At 41.7% G+C, this 22,505-nt stretch overlaps 1 protein-coding gene and 1 long non-coding RNA gene across 2 annotated transcripts in view; one reads left to right on the top strand and one right to left on the bottom strand.

Moving 5' to 3' along the window:
- The window catches only part of CDH20 (cadherin 20), a 201,127-nt gene that overhangs the window by 138,085 nt on the left and 40,537 nt on the right, over positions 1–22,505 (top strand). The window contains exons 2-5 of the mRNA XM_004579457.3: positions 8,549–8,932; positions 17,566–17,860; positions 19,165–19,284; positions 21,697–21,864. Of these exons, the coding sequence (XP_004579514.2) occupies positions 8,696–8,932; positions 17,566–17,860; positions 19,165–19,284; positions 21,697–21,864 (820 nt within the window). The 5' untranslated portion in view covers positions 8,549–8,695. The remainder of the gene's footprint in view (positions 1–8,548; positions 8,933–17,565; positions 17,861–19,164; positions 19,285–21,696; positions 21,865–22,505) is intronic.
- The window catches only part of LOC131482544 (uncharacterized), a 251,294-nt gene that overhangs the window by 227,400 nt on the left and 1,389 nt on the right, over positions 1–22,505 (bottom strand). The gene's annotated exons all lie outside the window — the stretch shown is intronic.

The raw sequence follows: 22,505 nt of genomic DNA, 5'->3' as shown, positions 1-22,505 counted from the left end.
GCATATTACAGCAAGAACTGTCACTGAATATCATTGAGGACACATGTTATTATTTTAGTTAATGAGACATTTACAAATTCTACCTTCTACATTTATACCATTTTTCTGTTTTTGTAAAGTGTCTGTAAAATCAAAAGTAATCTAATAAAACATTGCAGAATGCCTTAAAAAATAGTAAGAACTTATGAGATTTTTGTCTTGTTTTGTTAGCGTTACAAGGCAAACTTTTCTTCTCTCAACAGCCAGAGGAGGGCCAGGCTGAAGTCAGGAGTCTGGAATTTCATCCCGATCTCCCCTAAGGAGGACGAGTGCTGCTGCCTTCCCAGGTGCACCATGCAGCTGACGCAGAAGCTGGCCTTGCAGTCTAGCACTACCGCTCAGTGCTCACCTTGCAATTGCCAGGATCCTATACGAGTGCCAGTTCGTGTTCCGGCGGCAACACTTCCCATGCAGCTCCCTGCTTATGACCTGAGAAGGCAGCAGAGAGCAGATCAAAGCCTTGGGACCCTGCATCCATGTAGGAGACGCAGAAGAAGCTTCTAGATTCTGGTTTCAGATTGGTGCAGCTCAGGCCATTGCAGCCATTTGGGGAGTGAACCAGTGGATAGAATATCTTTCTCTATGTCTCTCCTTCTCTCTATAAAGCTGATCTGCCTTTCAATAAAGGTAAATTTAAGGTAAATTTAAAGGTACTTGGCCCAGTACTCTGACACAGGAAGTTGGTATTTCAAGGGGTAGTTTATCCTTTCACCACACCAGCTGCTCTGCTTGACTACCCAGTCCTCTTCTGGGGTACACTTGTCACACACTAGAAGAATGAAAGATGAAACATCCACTATTCTAGTGTGACAGTGTGGGAGGAGGATTATGCAAAGGGAACATCTGAGAAATTGTGGAGTTCAAAGTCCACAGATAAGTCTAAGTTCAAGATATATTCCACCAGAGCTGGTACCACAACATATGTGGCACTAACATGCCATATGCATGCTGGTTTGAGTCCTGGCTGCTCCACTTCCCATCCAGCTCCCAGTCAATGGTCTGGGAGATCAGGGATGAATGGCCTAAGGCCTTGGGCCTTTGAAGCCATGAGGGAGACCAGGAAGACTCTCCTGGCTCCTGGCTTGCAAGCAGCTCAGCTATTGCCATTCTGGCCATTTGGGGAATAACTCAATGGAAGACACCTCTCTCTCTCTCTCTTTCTATCTCTCTCTCTTTCCTCTCTTTCTCTCCTTTTTCTCTAAGTCTGCCTTTCAAATAAAACTTAAATAGATAAAATGTATTTCACAAAGCCAACCCCATGGAAGTTACTTAGAGCTGGTATAGCACTGGCTCATCCAGCCTGGTCTCAGAGTGGTAAAATTATCTCTAAACAAGAGGAGCTCACATTTCTAATTTTTAAAGATTTATTTATATTTATTGGAAAAGCAGATATAGAGACAGGAGGAAAGAGAGAGGAAGATCTTCCATCCAATGTTTCACTCCCCAAGTGGGCGCAACTGCTGGAACTGAGCCAACCCAAAGCCAGGAGCCTGGAGCTTCTTTCTGGGTCTGCAAGGTCCCAAGGCTTTGGGCCGTCCTCAACTGCTTTCCCAGGCCACAAGCAGGGAGCTGGATAGGAAGCGGGACTGCCAGGATTAGAATCAGGGCCCATATGGGATGCCAGAGCATTCAAGGCGAGGACTTTAGCCACTAGGCTATCATGCCGGGCCCAGAGCACATATTTCTTATGTCCAAAACCTATTCTGAAGCTTCAAACTAGAAAGGGAAGGAAGCTTCTTGCCTCTTTAAATAATCAGGCACAGAACAATGATTTTATTTTATCCTAAGTCTAAAACCAAATTTATCACCTTGCCTCTGACTGCTGCCTCCTCCCTGCTTCTTCCCATATAGCCCACGCCCAAAAGTTTAAGACATCTTCTTCCAAATCCTCTTTCCTTCACATATAGTCAGTTTGTAAATGTTGGGAACTCTGTCTTCTCCAGGCTTCAGATACTTCACCAATGTCTGTCTCTCCTGGATCCTTGGTGAAGGCTCTCCTTACCACTTTTCCTTATAAAACATTCTCCTTACTGTATATTTCTCTTTATGACCCAAGTTTGAAGACTACCTTCTTAAACTTCCACACAAAAACAATTATTTGCGACTTCTTATCAAAGAACATTTGCCCAAAAAAATTACATTGAAGGTAAATGTTTTTCTCAATGAATAAGCACAAATGTAATTACGAATGTGGCATAAGACTAAAAACTAGCGGGACAACTCAAAAATCAAAACTCATCATTCTCATCTAGCTAAAGTCAGAGGCATTGCGCATCGACTGAGATGTAGTTTCATTAGCTTGATTAAAAGTGAAAACTGAAGGAAGAGTAAAGTAGGTCAAAACTTCCTGACTCCTGGAAGATTAAAACATTTACTACATACTAAATGTGTGTGAAAGAATCAGTAAGAATCTATTTGCCAGCCTTGGAGACCAATGAAAGGAAGACAGGACACCCTTGACTGCAAAAATTGATTATAATGAAATGAAAAGCAAAAAGGAATTGGCTGTGAACTTCAGTGAAAAGATTTCCAATGTGGAAATGCTTTTATTTATTTCTTGAGCTAGGGAATTTATAGCTAGATGGCTAATGTTATACACACACAGTAAGTTGTAAGACTGATCAGAGGTTTCAAATCCAGCTTTTAATTCTGTAACTCAACTTTTCTTTTCCTTTTCTGCTCCACACATGGACACACACGCACACGCACACACACGGACACACACACTCCTACCCTTACACAGCATATAGTTCCTGAGCTTGAATTATGCCACCCTATACTTTCCTTCATGCACATCTAGCCCACAGTTCCATTTATGAGCTTCCATTTATAAAGCAGTACTCCCTCGCTTCAACTGGTTGGGCTGTGGGGAGGTAAGAGAGAGCAAGGAGTGCCGGGGAGGGGGCGGGGTCCGAGGGGGAGGACGCCAGAGAACTGACAAAAGCAGGAGGAATCCTAGAGGAACTGAACCTTTAGTTTCAGGATTTCCACCTTTTTGATGAACTTGAGGATGATACTCATAGAAAAGTAATGAAAATTGAACTAAGCAAAGGTAAGGACCACCTTTACTCAGAAATCTCTATGGAAATTGAGTACTTTTTCATCTTCTGTTCAATTTCATCTTTTAAAATGCTTATAATCAGTACTCCTCAACACCAGGGACTATTCACAGCTTCCCTGAGGGGGTAAACAAGGGGAAGTGAACACGTAAGTTCTATACAGGCTGACGTGAAGATGCACCCCATTTCAGAAATGTTCGGCTAGAAGGAAGGTGTTGAGTTAGGAAGGGCTCAGGTGGGAACCTGCAGCTGGATGACTCACTCGGACTCTGCCAGGAGTTGGCTGCCTCCACAGATGGGGGTGACTGTGCACGGGCCGTTCAGCAGCTGGTCACAAAAGGAAGACGGAGCTCTGACACACCCAGGGACTGCCCCTGAGGAAATGAAGTGGGTAAAATCTCTGTGCCAAACAAAAATGACTTCTACTCAAAGAACTGGAGACAGCTTTTAGCCTACAGCACGGTGCTACACAAACTTTCCAAAGTGTATCCTTAGTACTGTTTTGAACCTTAGCACAGACATAAACAGATGATTGAAGGAGGTTCATGAAATTCAACAATGGGAATATTGTTAGTGAACCATAGGTATTCAAACACATAATCATCAAATACGCTTTCACTCCAATTTTTAATCTTGACCACCTGTGTTCAGTGAGGAACTCTTTTCATTGAAGAATTTAGGTTCCTGAGTAAAATGAGGTTGTATTTCTCAAAAGCCCTTGATTGGGAAGTAGAATAACATTGTGACAATGATTTTTTATTTATTATTTTTAATTCGTTAATTACATTGTATTATGTGACACAGTTTCATAGGTACTGGGATCCTCCCCACCCCTCCCCAAACCCTCCCACCATGGTGGATTCCTCCACCTTGTTGCATAACCACAGTTCAAAGTTCAGTTGAGATTCCCCCATTGCAAGCATATACCGAACATAGAGTCCAGCATCTTATTGTCCAGTCAAGTTCAACGGCTTCTTAGGTATACCCTCTCTGGTCTGAAGACAGAGCCAGCAGAGTATCATCCCGATCAATTAAAAGCGCCAACATATCATCAGCAAAAATTTACATCATTATGGAATTAATTGACATAGTAATGAGTAACCAATATGTTAAAAGTAAATGCGAGTTCTAAGAAGCTTCTGTACAGCAAGGGAAATAATCAAAGGAAATAATCAACAAAATAATCAACAAAGTAAAAAAGCAACCCACAGAATGGGAGAAGATCTTCGCGCACTGCGTAGGTGATAGAGGGCTAATCTCCAGAATATACAAAGAGCTACAAAACAACTAAAATGTCAAAACAAACAAGCCACTCAAGAAATGGGCACGGGAAATGGGCAGACACTTCACAAAGGAACAAACCCAAATGGCAAATAAACATATGAAAAAATGCTCAAGTTCCCTGGCATTAAGGGAAATCCAAATTAAAACATCAATGAGGTGACAATGATTTTTATTCTTATTCAATGTTGACGTGGCTAACGGTACAATGTCATGTTGCACTGTGGTATCCAAGATCTCTCATTTAAGTTCTCTTATTTTTTTTCCTTTCACTGTATTTTTTAGGTACTTTTGATAAACAAATGTGATAGCTCAAGAGGCTTATCTGGCAAAAAAAGTGCCAGCACTGCCCCCATTCACTAATGTGAAGTCGTTAAGGCCACATCAGAGCATGGAGATGCCCGTCCTTCCCCCGAGGAGTCACTAACAGCGGCAACTGCCTGCTGCCTCAGTTACATGAGCGGAGCTTTGCTGAGTGGTGCCTCCATTCACCACAGAAAGCTCAGGGAAACAGGAATAATGAGGAAAGAAATCAGAGGAAGACAATAAAAGCCCAGTTCATTTCAAGGAGAGAGCAGTAACCATCCTCCCCCCTACATTTTAAATATCACAATGAGTTTAAGTAACAAAATAAACAATTCACTGAGAGCGCACTTTATGTACAACTCTAATTTCTTCCTACTGTGTTCATTACCAAACTGTTTGCTTTCTTTAGGGAAGATGAGAGGGAAAAACTTCTAAAGGACTCATTTAACACAGAAGTCAATTTCCACTAATGCTTTCTTTGTGTGGCATGTATAGGCTCCGAAGCAAATCTAAACATACAAACACACACATACCACTATCTTCCTTCATAAGAACAGCAATCTACTCACTCCCAAACGACGGCTAGGCACATGCTATAGAGGACAAGACACATGGATATGAGAACCGCCTCGTTTAGAATAACTGCAGTCTGGTTAGTATTTCTGATAAAATTGATTTCCCCTTCATTGTATAAAAACAACTCTAACTGTACAGAGAATAATGTAATCACTGTATTAAGCAGCTTTTACTTTCCAAAAAAGATAGGCATGGAGTGTTTTTTCATACATTCTGCCTTGAGGAAGCAGAAATAAAGTACTTTCCCACAGAGTTTACAGGCACCAAGGTGGTCCCTGTGACTTGGGGCTGTAAGGGGGATCCGAGAGGGGACACAAACCACCAGTTTTCATTGGCTCACCAGAGCTCTGCAGGTCCTAAAGACCCCAAAGCCACTTTCAAACCTTTTCAGTGAAAGGAAAGAAAATGGCAACTTTTCTCAGGCGTGTAGGAGGCCAAAGTGGGCAACAGAGAGAGATGAAAGCTGAAGCGCCTGAACCGCCTACAAAATATTCATCACAAAGCAGCCAGGGAAGGCCTTTTTGCTTGAGCTCTTCAGATAACACCTACAGGTAAAGTCTAGGAGTTTAATTGGTAAGGTTGCATGCCTAGCTTGAAAGAAATGGGAAAATACGTAAGGGCCACTATCAAAACCCCTCATATTTTACTCTGACCCATAAGATTTAGCCAATGAAATCAGGATACAAGACGTTTTCACACTCCACACACACATGCATATTCAGTTATCTCCAAAGCAAGCTCCTAAAACTAGCCAGACAGAATCACTGACATACACACTGAAGCAAAAACATATTTATATGAAGCGGGTATTAAAGGAAATAGAACACACAGAGAAAAACAGGCATACTTATTTGACAAATATGATCCTTGAAAGAATTTTCTCTGCTATTGGAAAAATTTCCTCAGATGGAAAACCCTGCTTGGTTATAAAGAACTAGCATAAGCCAGGAGCCCCCAGCAACTGGGGTTTATCACAGATACAGAAACCTGTGAAATAACAGATATCATAAATGTTTTCAGAATTTTTATTCCAAAGGTGCCAATGAAATACAATTTTCAGACACATATATGCCCTTTTTACCTATAAACTAGATTTTTACATGCCTGAATATTATTTGACAAGTCATTTACAAACGCTTTCTTTTCTGCATTATTCCATCAGATATCATGACATTTCTGTGAGGTGCATGGGAGAATTACTATTATTATTAACAGATGAGGAAACTTCAGTTTATAAAAGTGAACAAAAAAAGAGATAGTAGCAATAGAACCAGAAATCAAACAATTTCATAGTCTAATGATCACTGAGAAATCCTAGAACAGTTTGTGTCTTCTACTATATGGAATATTCTCTTGGTGACTTACCCATCACAAAATTATGGTAATAGCCTTTTTTTTTTTTTTTTGGTGGTGCTAATACTACAGGAAATTGCAACTATTTGATAACCCAACTTCTGGCATCACCACTGTTCCTAAAGATTCATTTTGTTTATCTGTTTTTCTTGGAAAGGCAAATTTACAGAGACAAAGGGAGACAGAGAGAAAAAAACTTCCCCCCACTGGTTAACTCCCAAGTGGCCACAGGAGCCAGAAATCAGCTGATCTGAAGCCAGGAGCCAGGAGCTTCTTCTGGCCTCCCACGCAAGTGCAGAGTCCCAAGGCTTTGGGCTGTCCTCGACTGCTTTTCCCAGACCATAAGCAGAGAGCTGGGTGGAAAGAGCACTGTTCTTTATTAACCAACACTTCACCCTACATAAGGCATACTGGTTTGTCGTTCTTACTAATCAATCTGCCTCTACAGACAGATCAGATAAGAGGCATAGCATCCCATTTTATTAGGAAAATTCTATAGTCTCCCCCAGCTTCTTTTTTTTATCAGTTCTCACTGAAACAATTTCTTATACAAAACAAAATGACATATTGCATGAAATGCTTATACTTTAAAAATTCTTTTGTACATTTCCATAGTAAGCATTTGAGAGGAAGTCAAAATCAGATCTAATGAAGACAAGTGGAAGGAAATAACTGAGTTTGGTGCATTCATTTTTAATCATTTACAAAAATGGAGCATTATTGAGTCACATGAATCTAAAATACCCAAATATACACATTTGTTCTGAAAGATGACAGCAATTCTTCAAATTAACAGTAAAACTTATACGTTCACAGAAATCGTCTTCATTGTTTTGATGGAGCAGTTTCAGTGTTTTGCCAACTCATTAAACCCAGCCAAGCAAATGAGAGAAGGCTGATGAGGTCACAGCCCAGAGTGAGGTCACTAGCTAAATCTGACTTCAGAGCGACAAAAGAAGTTTGACTGATGAAAAGATGTCCCTGGGGTAGAAGTTAATATCTCTTTGCCTCAACAAGTCTTTCGGGTCAGAAATGGGAATTTTTGGCAAGACTCCTAGTGGACTCAGAGTGGCATGTGACTAATGGCACTTTGAAGTCTGTTGTGAGGGATATAATGAGTAAATGGCCATTCAAATCCTAGAAAGGTCATATTAGCAGCCCCTATAAGTGCTTCAAAGCAAACGCAGTGGAGTGTGAAGCTTAAATTCTACCATAAGCTCAGAGAATGATTAAAATCAGAAGTGATCCATGACTGTTTAAAAATGAAGTCCATGAGGAAAGGAACCTGCTAGATGAACAAATTGTGTATTAGGGGACTGTCTCTTGGTGTTAATATGTAAATTACCCAAACCTCCCTTCCTGATGCGTACATGACAACTTCTTTTTAAAAGTCTGATGCTGCTAATAAACTTCGGCTATTGTCCATAAACAAAAAAGTCCAAAACTCCTAGCTTTGTCAGTAAAATGGAGAGGCACAAGGTAGTTCTGAATAACAAAAAAGTTTGATTTTGTTATTTTAATAAGCCAAGCAGAGCAGTTGGGCTAACGGAAATATTAATTACTATCTGTAAGTTTTTGGAAACAAGTGTTGTTTTTAAGCATTCAGGAGGCTGTCTGATTATAAATATTTCAAAACCACACTGGTAATTCAAGCCAATCAATAATGCAGCATAACTCTGCATACATGTGATCATTGAGAAGAAATTTATTCACCGTTTTATTCTCACTAAATCCATATACAAACGTTTGGGTTGGTAAGTTGCCTTCTTTGTATCAAAATATTATGACCCAAACATTTCAAAAGATATGAACTGTCAGGAACTTTTTAATTCAATGAACAAAAATCCAGGTATTTACTGACATTTCTTGAAAACTTTGGACTAGTCCCCAGGAAAGAACTTGACATCATCTCACTGTTTTCCTTAACTTGACAGGAAGTGAACTTCAAGCAGATTCACTTGGATTTCATTGGAGGAGCATACGTGTCCGATAAGCTGCATTTTTTTCTTTTACTTGGAAAACATTCAAGTGTTCCAGTGGCTTCTCATCTCATCCTTTACTCCTGAAAACCTGGAGATCCTATGTGGACTTCCGGTAGGATGAGCAATGCAAAGAGCTGGGTTGGACTTGGCATGTCCTTGTGCTTCTGGGGACTGATGGACCTCACGACCAGCGTGCTGTGCAGCACTCCAGGTGAACTGCAAGTGTTCCTGCCAGACAAGTCACAGCCACACCAGCGGGCCAAGAGGAGCTGGGTTTGGAACCAGTTTTTCGTCCTGGAAGAGTATACTGGCACCGACCCTCTATATGTTGGCAAGGTAATAAGTGCCCAGTGGGAAGACAAATGATAAGAGTATCAGATGTTGAAATTGAATATAAATATGAATTGAGTCTGAATGCTTATCTAACCCATGTCTGAAGCCTGAAAATAATTTTAACTGGTGGCGTGTTACTTGACACCTAGGTGAAATATCATTTTGCTTTATCAGATACTGGCAGAAAGGAAAGATTTCTCTCTTGTCATTGCCTGTTCTAAGTAGGAAAAAAAACTAGGAATTGGGTTTTGGAGGAAAAAAATCTGAACCTATAAGATCCATTCAAGTCCCAAAGAACAAACAGCCCCTTTCTGAAAATAAGTGACAGGATGGGGAGGAAATAAATTGAGAAATGCAAGAAGGAAGAAGAGGATTTCTGCTTTGTATTTTTTTTCAAAGCATTTTCACAGATATTTTCACAGATATAGACTAAGGTCCAGATTTGACAGGGGGGAAAAAGACTAAAACATTCTTCATTTCAGAAGATCCTAGTATGTGCCTTAGGATAGCTGGAGATCATCAGTGTATATATTTATAAATTTTATACTCCAGTTCCCCTGATTTATCCATCATCATTTCATTTTTAATCCCGGTTTTCTCTTGTGTTTACTTTACTTAGATGTTAATCAGAGACTATTTGTGAAAGCAACCAAGTGAGAGAAAACAGGAGACACAGCACTAATTAGAAAATAAATAATTCATTCAAATGATAGCTTCAACAGTTGGTTAGTAGAGAGGCCAAGAATGTGAGCTTCATATCCAAACATATGTGGTTTTCAAACCTAGCCCCGTCAATGACTTCTACAATGACACCAGACAGGTAACCCAGCCCTGTGAGCCTCTGTGTCCTCAAATGTTGGGTGGGAGAATGAGACTTCAACTGCTTCACCTAAGTTGCCGACACAAGCACTTTCTGCAAGTCCCACTCACTCCCTACCTCAGTTGTCTAATTTTGCCCCAACCGCTGCACGGAAGCTCTGTTCAATACCACTCAGGACTGCTCGCCTCCCGACCCAATAGCTTCACTCTGCGGAACCTCCCAGGAGCAGCCATGGAGGCTGCAGATCGGGCCGTACTTCGCCACTCTCCCTCCTCTAAGCAGCATGACTACCCAATGCTGTCTCCCCATCTCTTCTGTCAGCCTCGTATGTTGGTCCTCTTCTTGTCAGTTTCACCCCAGTGCCATCATCCATACTCATTCCCTGCTGGCCTCATCTACCCCATGGCGACAAAAGGTTTTAACCACCATCTCTATACCAATAAATGCAATCCCTCCATTTCTGGCTTAGATCATTCACTAAGCTTCTACAGCATATATGGTATCTCCACATTTATGACTTCATAGGGCTTTCAAATGTGGTGTATCTGGTACAAAATTTTGCTTTTCTTCCCAATCCAAGTCTAATCACTCTTTCCTTTTTCTTACTCCTATTTTCTCTGCACCTGCAAATTCTATGGCAAAATAAATCAAAAATCCTTCATTTTCTCACCTCCACCTTGACTTCTCCCTGGAAAGTATTTGTCTCCTCACTATTCTCATGCTCATTCCACTTCCTTCCAGTCTCTTCTCCACTCATAATCTTTGAAAGCCACCAGTCAGATCACATTGCATCTCTGTCCAAGTGCCTTCAGTGCCATCCCACTGTGTGTTGAGCCCTCTAAATACCACTACCACTCCACCAAACACACGGTTTACTGACCCAGCTCACCTCCTGGTGTCCCACAATTCCCCATGCTGTCTGCTTCCAGGGACATGCCGTTCTAGGCTCTCTCACAATATGCAAGCATCACCCCTGTTATTCCTCATACTGAGATGTCCTTTCCCTGACTTCTCCCATGGTGGCCCTTTAGCCTCTGAAGCTCACTTTCATTCTAAGCCTCCTTGAGCATTAGCCACAACAGATCCTCCTCTTAGAGTCTATCACCACCAGTATTTTTTTCATAACTGTAATAACAACGTACAACAACAAATGCATTTATTACTTACATGCTTATTAGCTAAAGTTCCTGACATGACTAGCAACTCAGTGACAGCAAGAAACCTGATCTCATTTATTTCTAAAAACCTAACACAGCATCTGTCATGAAGAAGATGCTCAAAAGATATCAATGAAAGAATAAGTAAATGAATACTTCATGGTGTCATAGGATTAGACAAGTTTATAAATTTAGAACATTCAAAGTGCCTGGTGCACATTAATACCTTAAGAATTATTACCCTATAGTATATATGAGGATGCCTCAAAAAGCTGGTGGAAATGGAATTAAAGGTAAGTTAATTTCACTTCTAAAATGAAACTCATGCAGTTTTCTCATAATACCTCATTTTCATGAGCTTTAGAAAAAATCCCTCATATACTTTGATTTCAATTTTTCGCACCAAAATAAATTTACAATTCCATTTTCATGAACTTTTTAATGGGTCCTCATAGTATCAATAGTAGCAGTAGTCATATAGAGTTCATTATAGAAATTTAGTAACTCCATAATGTTTACACCTAACACAGCTGAAAGACCCTCTCGGTTTCCTTCCACATTTCCTTGCTTTATCTTCTTTATTCTGTAAGTACTACCAGTCTGTGTCTGTCGGTACTTCCTTGCCAGTTTCTTCCCAAAGTCAGCTCTCACCCTCAGGCTCCGCCTTGGCTGTGATTTTTTGTTTATTTGCTTATATTGAAAGTCAGGTTTACCAAGAGGAGACACAGAGAGAAGGATTTTCTGTCAGATGATTCACTTCCCAAGTGACCAAAACAGCTTGAGATGAGCTGATCCAAAGCCAGGAACCAAGAGCTTCCTCCAGATCTCTCACATGGATGCAGGGTCCCAATCTTTGGGCAGTCCTTCTCTGCTTTCCCAGGCTACAAGCAGGGAGCTAGATGGGAAGTGGAGCAGCCGGGACTAGAACTGGCACCCATGTGGGATCCCAGTGTGTGCAAGTCGAGGATTTAGCCACTAGGCTATCATGCCAGGCCCTTGGCTGTGCTTCTTCATGACTAGATTAATTAGGTAAGTGTTGCCTGTGTCTCTAAGGACAAATTCTTCTCATCCCTCCCATGGGGATTGGAACAGCCCTCTCCTAGAGGACCCTCTGTCATGTCACTACCCTAATGTATAGCGGAAGAACTTCTTCCCATCTCATTCAGTCCTCTCTCAGTCTCTCAAATCAGGCCCTCAGGCCCACTTCCTCAGATACATCTACCATTGGGTTTTGTTCCTGCCCTAGATATATGCCCAAGCTATGGTCCTTCCAAGGATATACTGCCACCCACTGTCCTAAACTATATTTATATTCCTCAAGTTCTGGGCTGAGAAGAGCCTCTTTCATCATGAACACAACTTCCATCTATTCAAAATTCAAAGACGTTTAGCTCCTCAATATTTGTAAAATGTTTCTTCCATCTAGACATTCAGACCTTCTGCTTATTAAAATAAGTTAAAGGAAAGAATATGTTTGTGTTCAGTAATTGCTTTTTGTGCATATACAACTTAGGGTTCTCCTCCCTCCTCCTGAGGGAAACTACTTATACATTCCAGACACTGAGTACCCAGCACAGAAGTGATCACACCTCAGAAAGGCAGCCCGTGTTGTACTGAACTCCCACACTACTGTATGTCAGTCACATTCATGTTCAGCTACTTGTTTGATCAGTGTAACACCGTCAGGTAGGCATGATTAACTTAGGGAAGAGATAAGGTTCCTTGTCCAAAGTCGTAGGAAAAGAAGCAGGTTATGCCTCGATGGAAATGCCTGCTCCTCACACTAAAGCCAGAGACCTTCCTTCATGCTGCTTAGCTCTGGCCACTGACATTAGACATGACACTCAGGACAGGAGAGTCAGTGATGTTAAAGTGAGCTCAGGACCCTAATGCAGAGTGACTGCTCTCTGAGCTTGGGCAGGACTTAGCTGGGCAGCACCTGTTAGTGCTCCAAATTAGTACTCATATCTTTCTAATTGCCCAATTCCATTATGCAGTGCACCTTTGTTCCTCAATGGTGCTCTGGTTCAGCAGCGCAGTAGCAACCAAGGAAAGTCACTGTGAGGACTGTGAGAAGATGCTACATTCACTCAGCCATGTCCTTTGCCTCTTCACTTTCTTCCAAAAGAGAATTAACCCAACTTTTATTCTCTTGTTATCACCTTGAGCTTTGGAGTATTTGCTTGTCAGAAAGAGAGACTGCCAGAGTATTTGCTTGTCAGAAAGGAGTATGGCTACAATTACCAGCTGTAATTGGTATGGCCTCACAAAATCCACACTGGGTTTCCAGGGACAACGTAGTGTCACGTTAGAGTGAGATTCTATTGATACACGCAAAGAGGGGATGCACAGAGCTGTGCCTGTGCACAAATCTTTGGTCTAAGTCACGCTGAGGTTAACAACCACGCAGACTCTGTGTAACCACTGGAGGCACTTCCTGCACTTCCAGAGCTTATGAGGCACTCTGAAAAATGACAACAGTAATGAGAATCACACGTCTTATTTCCAGAATCCTAGCTTAAATAAGGGTTTTCAGAATCTGCATATACTTTCCATCATTTACCATTCCTTTAGCTGAATATCTGAGACTGAGGAGCTATTAGGATCAGGGAAGTATTCACCTCTCGTAAGGTGGCTACATTTGGGAGTAGGGGAATGTTTACCCAAGATTTACATAGCTGTTTGATGCCAGCCTCACTCCAGAAAATTCCCCTGCTTCCTCAGTCAGTGCTGGTTAGATTAAATATGGATAATTAGGGAACAGAACACATTTCTATTACACTGCCAATTTGCTGAGTGACTTCGAGAAGAGCTGTTAATGTCTATTCTTTGCAATTTTCACTATCAAATGTGTGTTCCATGGTGGGTAAACCCAAGTATTAAATATGTATTATTCTCTGGGTTATTAAGCCAGTGTCTCTCAAATCCACATTCACCTTTCCATTCTCCACATTGCAATCTGTGGCTGGAACTCTGTAAAGAACAGGGTTTTGTTTTGTTTTCCTGCATGCTTCCCATTGGTTCCTGCCTTAAGAACACATTAGAGGAAGGTCATGGGAGCAAAGAAGGAAGAGGGATTTGCTGCTTTTACTGTGCTGGCACATAGCTGTGGTTTCTGGGCTGCCCTCACGTTCACCGCCCCAACCCTGCCCCTTGGGATCACTAACAACAGCAGACAGCATAAGGTCTACAGGACTTAGAGTGGGGAGAGAGGACCCAGCACCAGAGACAGACTACTCAGCGGTATCGGGCCCAGTCTTAGGGTCCCCCAAAACCCACAAACAATTAGATGCCTAGAGCCCCAGCCTCTGTCACTGCTCCTGCTGTTAGAGGGCCTTGACTGCTTCCTACATTATTGTCTATAGTTCCTCAGTGCTTCTCTTTCCCTTTTCAGTCCTCCATACTAAAGTCTCTTCAGATAACATCTAAGTGTCGTTCCCAGACAAGATCCTGAACATGTATAGTTACCCTCCAGAATCAGTTCTGTGTACACAGAAGCTAGGCTCTTCCTGTTCAAAACAGGCTCCTGGTTCTCTGTGGCCCTCATCTCTTTCCCGTGCACCCATGTAAACACACTCAGAAGCGCCACAGCCACTTGCTAGCTATTTTAACATGAAGATACCATGGCTCCCCAGAAGGCTTTAGCACTGACCATACAACCTTTCAACATGTCAAGATCTACACTAAGATAATGGTCACATGGGTCCTTCTTTCAAGGCACTTTCAGGCTAGACAGTTCCTCAAATTCTTCTCCCAACACAGACACAAGCAAAGAAAGTGGACTTGATCTGTAACCCAGACCCTGTTTGTCACCAGCAGGGTCTGACGACAACTCAGAAGCCAGGGCCTCCTGCTGACCAGCTATGACATGAGTTGCTGCTATGAGCTGAACTTACACTTGGCCTAAGGTAATCTCAAGTGTGTCCAGATTTTGGAGGGCCAGGTCCAAATGGCGGTGCAACAATTTCAGGTTAAGCTGCCACCTGCTACGCTGGCATCCCATATGGTCACAAATGCATGTCCTGGCTGCTGCATTTCCAATCCAGCTCCCTATTGTAGCCATTTAGTGAATCAACCCCACCCTCTCCCTTTCTGTGAAATAATTATTTCTTTAGATTTCTGAGGTAGGTAAGATAAAGCAGTTTTTAGATGATTAGCAGAATACCTAATAATAGTGTTGGCATGTACATTACCCAACTTTCCACTCCTCAGTCAGCCCACCCCAGTATCTTCTATGCCCTAGATTAATCTTTTGAGTTTGAGTATCTAGGCCTTAAAATCACACATATACATATACATACATACATGTACACACTATTATTACATAATACTATGTACAGGAATCTTCAAAAGTTTATGGAAATGCATATCATGGGAAAAAACACTGTGCATAGATTTCAAAAACTTTCTGCACCAAAATAAACTCATCTTTTAATTACATTTTCTATTAACTTTGGAATTATCCTTGTAAGTATAAACACAGAGAAAGAGAGAGCTTTTTTTCAATTTATATGATATCCTGTGATCTTTGTCTCTCCAGTTTCATTCCTCTATCTGGAAACACATTTCCAAAGGCAGTGGAACTTTATTTCTTTGTGCCCAGGTCCAGATGCAATGACTTTCTATTTTACACAAAAAGAGCTGAGTATCTCTGCTTTTTAAAATGTGTAAATAAAATATTTGAGCCAGCAAGTGGTTTGGGGGCTTCAAAGTGTATGTTTGCATGGGTGCAAAAGAAGGTGAGATGACAGGGAAGGAGAGAGGAGCTACAGAGAACGGGAATGGTCCGTAAAGAACAAGGCAGGGTCTACGTACACAGAACCAATTCTGGAGAAATAGAATTGTGTAAGTTTAGGATCCTATCTGAGAAAAATACCTAGATGTAATTTAGCAGAGTGAATTTAATATGGATGACTAAACAGGCAAAAGGAAAACAGGAATCAGAGACAAAATGAGAAAGCAGCCAGGGCCTTGTGGCATCAGAACCAGGGACAGAGGCTGGAACTGTTGGCATCTACATGTGATTAAACAATAATGATGATAATACTGCAAACAAAATAAGGAAATGTGAGAACTTCATTTTCCAAATAGAATAAGTAGGGAGAAAAAAAGCAAAATTTTTTTTCAGCGAATTCTATTCCCCTGTTTTCTCTCCACTAGACAAGACACAGCTGAATTCCTCTAGGCAGCCAGGTTGTTGCCTATGTGATCTGGCTGACAGTCAGTCTAAGATCAGCTCAAAGCCAGCACCACCTCCATGACCATCCCTGTGTGAGCATGTTGTGAATTCATTCTCAAGCGTCCAGGACATTTAGTCCTCAGTAACACTACTCCCTAAATGCTTTGGGCAGCCACATCAGCTTTTTCTGTTATGGACTTGGCATAACAGAAATGCCAGCAAGTTCTTCTCGTGTCGTGCGCTACACCCATGCAAGTTTAGGGGAGGATGACACACTGACAACCCTTTTCACCCTGCACATATACTAGCATCATAACTGTCCCCAATTAAAATGATCCTGTTGTGAGAAAGGCGTGGTGCTCAGCTCCTTATACACATTGTTGGTGATCCCAAAACCTTCAAAGTGAGGATCACTGTTGTTTTCTAATCACAGCATGAGAAAGTTAGAGATTATAAATAATTTGCCAAGGGCACTCAATTTATGACTGACATAGACAGTATTTCGGTCAAATACTTAGGACCTCACTGGCCCAATCTGTCATCTCACGAACTTTATTTCTGAACCATGATGCAAGGTTCAATAGAAGAGTTGGTGGTCCAGAATTAGACTGTTAACCTTACAGCAAGCACAAAATTCCAGCGCTCTTTCCACCAAGACATATCATCTATAATTAATAACTCCAATTACATTATCTGGGCCTAAGATTAAAATGCTGCACTCCCATGGGAAGTTACTATAACAGCCTGGGAAAGAATGCAGTTGGGTGGAAAGATAAAAATAAATCCCTAACTCAATGATCTACAGTTAGATTTGAGAGATTCAATTATGAATCCAAGAATTATTACCAACAAGAGAAATAGAGTGGTGTAAAGAATAAAAATAGAGTAGCTGGATTCCATCTGATGCCTAAAACATAAGCAAGCAGAGTCCTACTAAATAAAGCTACAGTGCCAGAGTCTAAAGGCACTCAAACTTCCCACTACAGTGGCCTGAACCTGGTTCTAAATCACATGGTCAGGAAAAAGCACCAAAATTAATTTCTATAATTTTTTAATATGTTTTTTACAATTTTTATTTTAATGTTTATGTTTGTATATTTTATATTTTCTAAAACAGAAAGGCCAATTTCTTCCTTGTTAGATTTGCTCCTGGTCTCTCACTAGGAGCCAGCAACATTTTCCAGAGCTTCTGTCTTCTATACATCTCACACAGAGGAATTAAAAAAGCAACAGCAGTTACGCTCTGGATGCTGAATGTGATGTAGAAGAAAGTCTTACTTATTCATCAACTTGTATTTATTCTTTTGTACAATTCCATCTAATGCATGGTGTTTCTTTGTAGATAGACGTTTTAAACATTTAAGTGAAAAAATATATATTCCAGTGTGAAAGAAGGTCATAAATTGGCATCTCGCTGAAAATCAATTTATTTCCAACAGTGTTTCATACCCCTAATGAAATTTGGTGCTTTGTCCTCTAGCTTCATTCAGATATGGACAGAGGAGATGGATCCATCAAATACATCCTCTCGGGAGAAGGCGCCGGCATCGTGTTTACCATCGATGACACCACTGGCGACATCCATGCCATTCAGAGGCTCGACAGAGAGGAAAGAGCCCAGTACACTCTAAGGGCTCAAGCTCTGGACAGGAGGACAGGCCGGCCAATGGAACCAGAGTCAGAGTTCATCATCAAAATCCAAGACATCAATGACAATGAGCCCAAGTTCCTGGATGGACCTTATGTTGCCACTGTGCCAGAGATGTCACCAGTGGGTAAGATGGACTTGAACCACAGCCGTTGCTCTAGAGCGCGCACACACACGTATAGATGTGGAGAAGGAAAAAAATGTACAGAAAGAGCCCACCACTCACAAAAACTCTGCCAGAAATGACAGCTATGTCCTCTAGCAGGCAGAAACCTACTCAGGTGCTAGAATCAGTCACAGTAAATAATAATCCTAAAAAAAATCTTAGGACTTAACAAAAAAGAGAGATACTGTTGATTTATAACAAATAATGTTTGATTCAGAAGGGAGAAAAAGGGGGGAAAAAAGGGGAGAACCATTTGTTTTTTTATCAAGGAGAAATGGAAAACCCAAAGCTGTGCTGTCCCTACTGGTTATTAAGAATCTACAATGTCCTCTGCAGTTCACTGAGGCCTACAGAGGATGTGTAGTACCATGGAGAGCAGAACAAATTGCACAGTTCTTCCAGCCAAGTTTTGACAGCGAGAATCTGGGTGAGTGGAGACTCTAAGGTGGACTATATCAGCAAATGGACCTTGGAAGGATTTCCTCAACCTTGCAACAATGAAATCAATAGCATCTCAGAACCATCAAAATCACTTAAGCAATACCCTCAGAACATGCTCTACATCGGGAACCCTGGGATGACATCGGTGGCCGTCTCCCCATCCCTGGGTTCTGATGTGGTTGGGCAGCTGAGAGCTGCCCTCTCCCCTTCTTTCCCTGCTTTCCCCAAATACAGAAAGAAAAAAGGAGTTTGGAGGCAGTTGTCTCATCTACTTTCCCCCATTCCTCAACCCTCTGCACCCTATCCGGTGGTTCACATGGGCATGTATCCCTCCCAACTATGCAAATACCATCAAAAATAAAATAAATTCATTATTTAAAAAAAGACCCTAAAACGCAGGGCAGTTACTTGGCCTAGTGACAGAATCGCCACCTGGGTCACTTGTGTTTTCCGGTAGAGATAGCTGGTTTGAGTCTCAGCTCCTCCGTTCCAAAGCCAGCTTCCTATTCCTGCGTAGCTTGGAGAACAGAGGTGATGGCTCAGGAGCTTGGTTCTTGGGGTGAGCCAGCAAACAGAAGATCTCTCTCTCTCTCTATTGTTTCCTCTTATGTAAAACACTTTTGAACCAATAGATAAGAATCCAAAATAAAATTTTCATCTCCACTAAACAGTAATAAACCAGGAGTTATTAAAGCTTTAGGCCAAAAGGGATTTTCTCAGTAAGGCAGGCATAAGAAGCAAATGCTTTCGCACTGACCATTCAAACCTCTATCCAGCACTTAGCTACTGGACTTGAACAGATGTTTACCCCTTCTCTTTCTCAGGTACCTCTGTTATCCAAGTGACAGCCACAGATGCTGATGACCCAACTTATGGCAACAGCGCCCGGGTAGTATACAGCATTCTCCAGGGCCAACCATATTTTTCTGTGGACTCCAAAACAGGTATCTGATACAAAAAGTCAGAGGTGCTTGCTTTCTTCCATAATGCTTTTTTTAAAACTAAAAGTATAAAAAGTGTCTGCTAATTGTGACAGACCTAACTCTCCTTTCAGGGGGTTTCTAGGCAGTGTAGTCACCAGAGAAGGCTGCCACATAAGTTCAAGGATTAAGAGAGAAAACTGGCACTGCTCTGTTGGGGCAGCACTAGCTGTGCTTAGACTGTAGAGCATCCTGATTGGAGAGGCTGAAGTCCGGTCTAAATGAAATTCTTTCTCACTAGCTTTCAAAAAAAAATAATAATAAGTCCCAGAGGCTAAGGGAGTCTTCATAACCTCAAAAAAAAAATGTGTGAAAGTTTCACACATTCACCCAGACCCCGTGCAGAACTAGACTCACTGATCTGGAATCTAGGAAGAACCTTCGAGAAATCACTCAGTCCATCACCACTCAATCAAAAGACGAGGGAAACTGAGAGCTAACAATGTCCATCTGGCTCAATGAGTGGCTTGATGTCCTTTCCCCTGGACACTGTGTACTGAGCAGAGCACAGGACCAGAATGAGCGGCAGCTGGGCCACGCAGCTTCCTCGGGGGAGAACAGAGCACACGGAATGTGTCCTCAGAAAGGCACGTCGGCCTGGAAAGCCCCAGCAGAGAGGGCGGCAGGACAGCATGGCCCAGCGGCAGTGTGGCACATGTGCACATCTCTGCGTGTTACAGCATTATAGAAGAATCTGTGTCTTAATCTACAGAAGATTCCTTTTAATACTTTTGAGTCAGAGTAATTATTAGATCATTTGCCCACATATAAAATAAATTTTCTCCTATAAAGTACTTTTTTATACATTACCATATTTGAACCTACCAATAATCATGTGAACTAGCAAGATATATAGGGGGAATCTTCCAAGAGTTCATGTGAAATTATATTATGAAACATCATGTGTAGATTTCTAATTCTACACCAAAATAAATTTATCATTTAATTCCTTTTCTCCACAAACTTTTGACATACCCTCCTATTAACAGGACTTAAGAGTGGTTAACAAGGAACTTGAGTAAAGACATTTAGAGCCACAGAGGTATGAATGATGAACACTCAAAGTCACCTTTTTATTTCAAAGAGGAAAAACTACAGTTCTATTATTAGCAACCTGATAGAATTTTTTTTCTCTACAAGTTCTAAGCGGAATCAGGCATTCAGAAAATTGTATCATAAAAGAAGAAAATGAGGGAGTATAAATTAATAAAAGGAAAGAAAAAAAAGTGCAGTTAGGGATGCCTCTATAAAGGGAGGGAGTAAGAAGGAAAGGTACCCACAGGGAAGAAACACAAGCAGGAAGAGGGTAACGCATCCTTTACATCCCAAGGAGAATCTTACATGACACCGACAGCTCCCAGGACGCAATCTAGAGCGCTAAGGTCAAAGATACATGAAAAGATAGTTACTACTATACCCTTGGGGCATTAAGGGGAAAAAATGCTGCACACTTCACCTTACAATGTTATTACTCCAATGCTACACACACACATATACATATATGTATACTAAGAGCAAAGTGGGGACTGGTTGCTTCCCAACCTCTTCTCTTTTCAGGCAGAAGGTCTAGATAGCCATGGATCACGTTATAAACCGGCAGCAAATAAACCTTTCATCTTTGCCTGAAGTATAGAGGAGTCAGGCTTCCTAAGTTGAAGGATTAAAAGGGAGATAAAACATCACTGTACACTCTTGGCAGGATCAAAACAACACGTTTCAATCAATGGGCTCTGGATTAGACCCCTCTTCTTAAGTGAAACCACATGTTCTCACTGCTATATACTGTCTTGGGAAACTCATCACTTACGCAGAGTGAGAATGAACAGATCACAGAGCGTCTTTCACATGCTCGCTGTCCGGATGCCGAGAAGCACAGAGGTGAGCAGAAAATAACAAAACAAAATGAATGGCTAACAAAACAAAGATCAGATCAGAATTCCAACCCACTTTCAGCAAGGGGGAGGCAGAAGAACACAGAACAGGAGGGCCTTATCTACACACAGGGGCCCCGGGGGAGAAACCATCAAAAATCACAGGTTCACAGATATACGAGGCTTTGTTTTCCTGGGTGACTGGAGCAGTCAGTCTGAAATCCCTAGGCCCCCCAACTCCTCGAGCCTGTACAAGAACACTGCTGCCACCTTCTGTTCTCTTTCACAATGCTGTTGGCAGAAATCGGCCCACTGAGCTCTGACTGCTGGAATAGTATCTGTCATGTGTTTCAGGGCATTTTTCCTTCAAGCTTAAATAAACAAAAATGACTTGCATCTCACTTCTGGGCACTAAGAGTACACAAAAGAGAAACCTGGAAACCAATCTTTTCAAAACCAGACTTGTGGTTTTGTTTCTAAACACAAAGTCGTTTCCATCCTGCAGGTGTAATTAGGACAGCACTCCTGAACATGGACAGAGAAGCCAAAGAATACTATGAGGTGATTATTCAAGCCAAGGACATGGGAGGGCAGCTTGGAGGATTAGCTGGGACCACGACAGTCAACATCACCCTCTCGGATGTCAACGACAACCCGCCCCACTTTCCTCAGAGTGAGTATCCACGCAATGGAAGCCTAGACCTCAGGCCACAAGATGAACCTGTTGTAGGGTGCAGAACAAAGTTCAGTCTGAGTTTGCTTTGTAAAATCAATCATTCAGAGATTCCTTTCCTGTATTCATCATGTAATTCTCACATAAGCATTTTCCTGCTGGTTTCTACCTTCCTATAGCAAACATTATGTCACTGTTTCTCAAACTTGCTTCATTGATTTTTCCCCTCACCCACCTATCCTGCACAAAATTGGATACCATGAAGAATTTATAGGGTTCAATTTTCATAGGCCACAAATGATCGCAATACCTGAGTTTTTTCTCAATGCACACGCATGCACACACACATACACACACACACACACACACACACACAAACACACCAAGAACCAATTTTTGCCCTGGAAAAGACAACATTGGCTGAAGCCAAGTCAAAGCTGCAGGTGAGTAACTATCCAACTGATAACTGGATAGTATTAGCCAGTCACTTCACACCTACTCTGTTACAGCAAAAACATGAAGGATACAAGACACTTTGAACCCGGCCCATGCTTCTGTGAAGCCTAAGGTCCTCTTGGGCAGTGCACATTCTCTACCCAGCAGAAGTGAACCAACAGGCGGCATTTGGTGGATGTGCCCTG

The sequence above is a fragment of the Ochotona princeps genome, chromosome 18, assembly GCF_030435755.1.
Source record: "Ochotona princeps isolate mOchPri1 chromosome 18, mOchPri1.hap1, whole genome shotgun sequence".
Lineage (NCBI taxonomy): Eukaryota > Metazoa > Chordata > Mammalia > Lagomorpha > Ochotonidae > Ochotona > Ochotona princeps.
The sequence above is the reverse complement of the archived record's forward strand: the minus strand, read 5'-3'. Positions and strand labels throughout refer to the sequence as shown.